This window comes from Populus alba, chromosome 6 (assembly GCF_005239225.2).
Source record: "Populus alba chromosome 6, ASM523922v2, whole genome shotgun sequence".
Classification (NCBI taxonomy): Eukaryota; Viridiplantae; Streptophyta; class Magnoliopsida; order Malpighiales; family Salicaceae; genus Populus; species Populus alba.
Genome location: NC_133289.1, coordinates 12915448 through 12923805, shown reverse-complemented (window position 1 = coordinate 12923805; position 8358 = coordinate 12915448). Strand labels below are relative to the sequence as shown.

The following is an 8358-nucleotide window of genomic DNA, read 5'->3' as shown; positions in this document are numbered from 1 at the left end:
TATATGGGAATTTTAATCTTTTATCTCTCAATTTCAGTTAAACCTATATATTATAAAATTTTTATTTATTAAACATCAAAACATTCAAATACACCTCAGGTAAAACATGAAAATATAAAAACAAACATACGATTTATATATGTTCAAAACAACGTTTTTAAATTTTTTTTTTTCAATTTCAATTTTTTTATATATAATTTTTTTATATTTTAATATTAAAAATAAATTTTAAAAAATAAAAATTTTCAAACAAAAATTTTAAAAATAATAATGAATAAAGTGGTATATATTTATTTCAGTTCTGTCGTTTCACGAAAGGAAAAGGAAAGATAAATAAAGACTCTGATTAAAGCCCGGCGTTGTCTAGTCAACTCTCCAGTCTTTGAATGCAAAAGGCACAAAATATTTCTCCATGACGGTCGTGGCGGTCGCCGTGACGGGAAGCGATGGCGTTGGAGGAAGAGGAAGCAGACGGGCTGTTCGATGGGCGGCGGAGAATTTATCGGCGAAGGCGAAGCGTTTGACTTTAGTCCACATCATGCCTCGGATCACTTGTATACCCAGTCCATGTAAGAATGAATCTCTTATGATTTCCTTTGCTTGTTGCAGAAAAATCAAAGCTTGAGGTTCTGTATTGTGCTGTACTGAATTGGATGTTATCACAGGTGGAGGAGATGGTATAGTAATTGAGGAACTTGACGAGAATGTGGTGGCACTGTACTTAGATGAAATGAAAATGAAATTAGAAGATGATATCTTTTTACCATTTAAGAAGTTATGCAAAAGTAGAGTGGAGAAGGTGAAATGGGTTTTGATTTTTTCTCTGTTTTTGATTTTTTTTGGGTATTAAATAGTAATGCTTTCCAGGTGGAAACTATGGTGATAGAAGACGACAATCCTGCAACTGGGCTTTTAAGATACGTGCTTGAGTCTGGGATTGATAGTTTAGTATTGGGGTCTTGTTCTTCAAATTGCCTTTTGAGGTATGTTTATTTTCTTGTTTTTGTATTGCATCTATTCAAATTGCTTTTTGAGGTATGTTTATTTTCTTGTCTATTCATATTGCTTTTTGAGGTATGTTTATTTTCTTGTTTTTGTATTGCATCTAGCTGCTGCATATTTATTTTTTTAAATGTTGTTAGTTATTTCATGAACCTTATTATATATCTTGACCTTGTGTTTTGTATATGATAACTGTTTGTGTCAACTTTCAATTTCTTTTCCAGACTTTACTGTTTGATTTGAATTATATCATAAACAAATCTGTCACCTCTGCTTCCGTTAATCCCATCACCTTCTCTTAGGAAGCTAAAGGGACCAGGGGTACCCACAACCGTGCTAAAGTGTGCTCCTGAAACGTGTGATGTTCATGTTGTATCTAGACGGAAAATCATCTCAAAATCAGCTACTAGCTCAGCCTCTATCGGTAAGTCACAGCTGTGCTTGTAGTCATTAGGTACTTTTGCTGAGCCCCCCCCTCCCCCCCAGAGACTACCTCCAGGCACTGGCATTTACTCGCTGATTATAAGAAAAGTTCTGGCTACGTAAATAGACAAATTTCTGAGCCTTATTCTTCTTCGGTAGATTCCAAAGTTGAAGGAACCTTTGAATCATCGTCAGTGACAAACCTCAGTCACCTAGATCCGCACATGGGTCTGTCTACGACTATGGATGTGGGAAGCTGCAATTCCCTAGCTTCTAGAGAATCTGACCAGGTGACTTGCTTTCTTTATTAATGTCACATGTTCCTTTGCAGAAATATATCCAAGTGAAAAGGTTCATGTTCGAGCATTTTTTTTGAAATTTTTTTCTTTTGCAATCATGTGCAGGCTGAAGTAGAACAGCTACAGCTAGAATTACAAAACACCATTATGATGTACAAAAGAGCTTGTGAAGAGCTTGTTCATACTCAGAACAAGGTTATTCTGATCATTGCATGCAACTTTATATTTCTTCCTACATAACTGACTTTTTAATGTGCGGTGGATTTTCTTGTTCTTTGTTTCCCCTTCATGATACTTGAATGAAAAAGCATTAAAGGAAAAGGAAAGTTAATCTTTCACTGTAATTTTTTTTTTCTTTGATGATATTCAAGAATAAACTCTATGTAAATATACATATGGCATCAATTTTAGAATTCTGAATTTTATGCTCACAAATTCTTCTAATTAAATAAAAATGTGGTGGCGGAGGAAAAATGCGAGGAATGGCTTCTGAAAGGAAGTTATAGCTTTATCTCCAGGACCTCTGTTAATGTTTCTTTTTGTAGGTCCAATTACTTTCTTTGGAGTGCCTTGAGGAGGAAAATAAAGTGAATGCTGCCTTAGAAAGAGAAGAAACTTTGAAGAGAATTGCTGCTGAAGAGAAAGCAAGGTATTTGCAAGCCATAGAGGAGGTTGAGGAAGCAAAAGATTTGCTTGCTAAAGAAGCTAATGGAAGACAGATAGCAGAGCGTAATGCTCTCAATGAGTCCTTAGAGAAACAGAAAATTGTAGATGCAGTCTTCTCGAATGACAAAAGGTATAAAAGGTACACTAAGGATGAGATAGAGCTAGCAACAGGTTTCTTCTCTGACAGCAATGTTATTGGTGAAGGAAGTTATGGAAAAGTTTACAAATGCATTCTTGATCATACCCCGGTAGCTGTTAAGGTTTTCTGTCCTGATGCAGTTAACAAAAAACAGGAGTTCTTGAGAGAGGTAACATTATAGTTTTTATGACTTCAATTTCAATGGGTTTTCCCCATTGGTTTCTGGCTTCTTCCATTACAGTTTTTGTAGCTAGCTTTTGCTGCAGAAATGGAAAATATTCATTTTGAAGAATAACTGCTTTTATAGATTTGTTCTGGAACTTGCACAGGAATTCAAAATTTTCACTTTGCTCACAATCCCAAATTTTTGTATAATTTTGGTCCTATACAAAGACTTCGTTTATGAATTTATCATGAATACCATATTAGATGAACTTTCAAAGATTTTCCCCTTTCAATTTTGGAGGGGAAGACATCCTTAGGTGTCTTTGCTTTCATTGGGCATGGCACTTCCAATCAAATGCCAAAATGTGAATTATTGATGGTGGTGAATATTTCACCAGGTCTCAAATTGTTGCTGCAATCATGGCATAAACATTGTTTTCCACTGGCTCTTTGTAGGTTGAAATTCTAACGCAGTTGCACCACCCACACCTAGTTCTGCTAGTTGGAGCCTGCCCTGATAATGGTTGCCTGGTCTATGAATACTTGGAAAATGGAAGCCTGGAGGAGAGTATTTTCCGCCGAAATGGAAAACAATCTCTTCCATGGTTTGTTCGGTTCCGTATAGTTTTTGAAGTAGCTTGTGGGCTTGCATTCTTGCACAGCTCAAAGCCAGATCCTATTGTCCATAGGGATCTTAAACCGGGTAATATCTTGTTAGACAGAAATTATGTGAGCAAAATTGGAGATGTTGGGCTGGCTAAACTCATTTCAGATGTTGTGCCAGACAACATGACGGAGTACCGAGATTCTATTCTTGCCGGTACTCTCAACTACATGGATCCTGAGTATCAGAGAACTGGGACTGTCCGACCCAAATCGGATTTATATGCATTTGGAGTTACAGTTCTCCAAGTGTTAACAGCTCGCCCTCCCAGTGGACTTATATTAACTGTTGAAAATGCTATCATGAATGGCTCATTTACTGACATTTTAGATAAGTCAGTTAAAGATTGGCCACTTGGTGAGACAGAGGAACTGGCAAAAATTGCGCTGAAGTGCTCTAGCCTCATGTGCCGGGACAGACCAGATCTTGATGCAGAAGTTCTGCCGGTTCTCAGAAGACTTGTTGATGTTGCAGCTGCTAGTGTTGAGGTGGGAAGAGGCAATATTTATGCACCAAGCCACTACTTCTGTCCAATTCTTCAGGTAAGAGGTCATACACATTCAATTATGAAAAGTGTTCTATAATAGTATGGGTCTCATTTGTTTCTCTTCGTGAACGGATCTTGCTTAATGCAGGACTTAATGGATGATCCATACATTGCTGCTGATGGTTTCACGTATGAGCACAGAGCAATCAAGGCTTGGCTTGATAGACACAATATATCACCTGTGACAAAGCTGACGTTCCAGCATTCTATCTTAACTCCAAACCACACATTACGTTCAGCCATACAGGAGTGGAGATCACGTGCGATTATGAAAGTGCCCTAAAGATAGTTGAATTATATGTTTACACAACAAAAACTACAAGATGTCAAAGCTTCCCCTGTTGCTTTGCTTTCCATCATGTTGAAATAACAACAAAATTGTGCAGCTGAATTAGATGTAGTTATTGTCGATAGCAGGTTGAAGGAAAAATTACTTGTGCTTCGATGGATCAGAAAATTCGACCAAAATTCTTATAGACGAAAAATTTCAGGATTCTTTTTTATTTTTATTTTTTTTGCGCGCTGAAGGGTCTATATTATTAAAATAGCTAGTTATTTGACTCGTTATTCATCATAGGTTGGATCAAAAGTTATTTTGAGCAAAAAGATAAATGTGCAGTCATTTTAATATATATAAAAAATATAATTATAAATTAAAAAGTTGATCCATATGTTTAATTAAATAAAGCATGAATCATATATTTAATTAAATAATTTAGGAATCATATATTTAACTAAATTAAACTAGTAGTTTATCTATAGTGCATTTAATAAAAATATAAAACAAAAAACATAGAAAAAGTCTAGGTGCTTAGACCTAAAAGACTGGACTTGCGTGCCTATTCCAATAAAAAAAAGGCTTTGCATGTGTGGGCCTGCAAGGCTGAGCGTAAACGACATATCTTTTTTAATTATTATTTTTTGATGTTAAATGACAAACAACAAGTCTTTCTTTTATTTATTTATTTTTAAATAAAATAGATAACACATTACTTACTAGTTCTATTTTTGTCCATAAGATAAGTGACTAGAATGTCAAGCCAGAGTTTTAAGACCTAAAAAACTATTTTTAATATATTTTCATATAAAAAACACTAAATAAACACCATAAGAGGCTTAATAAACTAATTTTCAATTCTAAAACACCTTTAAATTAGTTCAAAAACATAAAATTAAGCCCAATTGTTTTTTCTTAACCCCAACCTGACTTTTTTGGTGAGATGGAAGCTCAAAAACACCTCAACGACTCTTTTCTCATTAAAGAGGAAAACCATCGATATTAAAATCAACTTTTTTTTTATCGTTGGAATGTTGCAACTGATCACTTCCTCTCTCATATCTCGTTTTTTGATGACTTTCTTTCTGCTTTTAAATTCCAGGGACTAAAATGTAAAAAAATTAAAATTTATGATTTAAAAGTTCAACCCCCAAAATAAATGGGTAAAAAATGAAAAATAGTTAAACAATTAAAAGTGTACTTTTCCATGCATCATGAATAATTAAAAATAAAAAAGGACCAATTAAGCGTATTAGCCCAGAATACATCTGGGTCTACATGAAGAGTGAAAGAAATAATAAAACTCCATCTTATTTTAGTTCATAGTGTAATTAAACAACTAGGTAATGTCACTATGTGAAGCTGTTCCCCAATTTATTTTTCCATTAGGTATTTTTTTTGTGCTTATTTTTTTTTAATTGAATCATATTATGACCTAATTCTATGAGATAAAGCTTAAGATTGTGATAAAAATATAAATTTAAAGGAGAGAGGATCATGATGTAAAATATGAAGACAACTTTTGTTGAAATTTTTTAGTCCATCTATTTTCACTTATCTTCCAATTTATTCACTTTATTTTTTAGATTTTGTTTTTTGTTAAAAAAGCCTATTTTTAGTCTCTAGATTTATGAGAGAATATAAAAACACGCTAAAAAATGATGCAGGAAAGAAAAAGGTTTTAGTTAGCCCCATTTTGACAATAAAAAATAATCATCTTAGAGTCAACAAGTTCTATTTGAATAGATGAGTTCTATTTTTGTGTTTTTTAAACCTTCATATTGCTAAAAAAAATAGATTGGGTTGAGATAATTTTTTCATATTTTAATTTTGTATTTTTGAAATGATTCAAGGATTTTTAAGTTGAAAAAATTAGTTTATTGACATGATAAAGATATTTATTAAGTGTTTTTAAATGAAAATATATTAAAACAAAGAATTTCTGGGTAAAACAAAATTCTAATCTAATTTTTGAACCACCTCTTTGATGGTAGAAAATTAGTAAGCAAACAATGTTCATCTCCTTTGTCTATTTATTTGAAAGAAAAAAATGTCATGTCAATTTATTTATTTTTTCAAAGAAAAAAGCAATGTGTCCGAGTCTGGTCTCCATGCATTGGTTTTTTGGTAATCAGCCAGACACTAGATTGGTGATTAAGAAGATATGGATTTTTTTAGATTTAAATTTTGAGTTCAGTACCCCTAGCAAATTTATTAAAAATTTCCGGATGCTCTAGATTAATCCGCAGAGTATATCATTAAAACCATATTAATTGACAAACAAATTGTTTCAAGAATACCGTATAAAAGAAACATGCATGATGTTGAATCCGTTGACAAGTACATTCTCATGCATCTAAATTAGTCATCGAAATTCATAAATTCCTCTCGTTTACTTGATAAATGATAATGATAGCACAAGACTGAAATAATAATAATAATAATTGTCATATTTGAGTTATTCTCTAAAATTCACTTTTTTTTTCTTTTAAAATAAATAAAAATAATGCTAATAGAAAGAAGACTCACAATGAGAAAAAAATTGGCTGATTTCATAAATGTATAAAATCAAGCTGTAATTTTAGACAAAATTGAAAGCCTAATTATACCTCATTATATAAAAAAAATGAAAAAACAATGCAGATTCAAGGTCATATTTAATTCATTTTTGAACGAATCTGCATAAAAATTAAGTCTAAGGACATAATTAGATTTTTAATAGGCCAATTTAATTTAATTATGGACCAAATTAAAGTTTAATTATGTTTAAAAATTAATTTGAACCCAATTAAAGGATTTAATTAGGTGCATTATACTATAAAATGGATCAAATTAATTTTATAAGGGGCTTAATTGGTGAAAAATTAAGTTTAGTAGCCTAATTTGGGCTTAATTGAGAAGATTAAAATTTTAGGAGACTAAACTTATTTTTTACAAAATCAATTGGTTTAAATCAAGGGTAAAAGTGCAAGAAAATCAAAGTTTTAGAGTCAATTAAGAGTTAAATTGAAGAAATTCGTAGCCAAGAATCATTTTTAAAAAAGCGTCAAACTTTGAGGACCCAATTATCGAAATCGAGGTGAAATTGAAGAAAATTGAAAGTTTAATGGTCAATTGAGGGTCAATTTGCATAAATCTAAGACTAAGGGCTAATATGAAAAAGGCACTGAGATTCGAGGCTGATATTGAAATTCGACAGGGATAAAATTGCATTAAATCAAAAGTTTGGAACCAATTAGGGGTGATATTGAAAGAAATCAAAAACTGAATGATCAAATTGAACTTTAGCCAAAATCTCTAATTTAAGATCTAACACGACACTGTTTTTTAACAGTAAAAAAAAAGGACCAGATACACGTTGTCTGGTTACTGTTCATCTTCCCTTACCTTTTTACCCAAAAAGGCTGCTCAATTACTACTTTTCAGGTGCATTTAATGCTTAATCTCTTAATCAAATCGAACAAACCATACATCACCATGATGACCTAACATTGTACTACTCCAGAGTTAGTCTCGTCAGCTAATTGTCCCTACAGTCGCGGCACCTCAAAATAGCTAACTCGACTAGCCTTTAACAATCAATTTTTTAAAGTCATGATAGCAACTTTGAATCAATTATTGAGATCCTTCCAGTTCAAATCAAAGGTTTGAAACTAATAAAGAAAACACGTCTCTCTTCCATCCCTTGTAAATAAGGGTGGATTTCATGATTGAGCATTAAGAAATCTGAGGTCAAAGATAGAAAAAAATCAACATTTTCCCCCTAGTTTTTTTCTCCTTCCTCGACCAGTCTTTTTCCTCTTTTTTTGTCACGCCTTCACCATCAGCGCAACCGCCAACAACATATCAACCTCCCCATCATTTCAAGCTAGCCACCCCTCACGCTAGGTACTTTTCCTCCTTATTTTGCAGAACCATCATTTTGCATGCAAAATAAAAATCAAATAATTAACATGGCTGCTAGGCTGGGCCAACAACCATGTGGGCTATGAAATGAACCCGTTTCAGCCCAGCTCATATAGTTAAGCTAAGTCCCAAAAAAAAATAAGGATATGTTGGGCTGCCAGTTAGCTCAATCTGGATGAGTTGGGTCAGACCCCCTTTGTGGTCCAGCCATCAAGGTCTAGCCCAATTTATATTTAATAATAATAAATTTTTTTTTTTAAAAAACAAGAA

The 8358-nt window shown here is 33.0% G+C and overlaps 1 protein-coding gene across 3 annotated transcripts; it reads left to right on the top strand.

Annotated features, from left to right (window-relative positions):
* The first annotated feature begins 316 nt into the window (after window positions 1–316).
* On the top strand, window positions 317–4414 carry LOC118047970 (U-box domain-containing protein 34). 3 transcript variants are annotated; one of them, XM_073410171.1, is made up of 10 exons: window positions 317–569; window positions 666–799; window positions 868–983; window positions 1305–1426; window positions 1585–1715; window positions 1830–1919; window positions 2270–2520; window positions 2599–2698; window positions 3151–3900; window positions 3994–4414. In XM_073410171.1, exons 1-10 carry the CDS (start codon window positions 413–415, stop codon window positions 4186–4188), a joined length of 2046 nt encoding a protein of 681 aa, XP_073266272.1. In that variant the 5' UTR covers window positions 317–412; the 3' UTR covers window positions 4189–4414. The 3 variants fall into 3 exon arrangements, with proteins under 3 accessions (XP_073266272.1, XP_034913339.1, XP_034913340.1); XM_035057448.2 differs by having other exon boundaries at window positions 2270–2698; XM_035057449.2 differs by lacking the exon at window positions 666–799 and having other exon boundaries at window positions 434–569; window positions 2270–2698.
* The last annotated feature ends 3944 nt before the right edge of the window (window positions 4415–8358 follow it).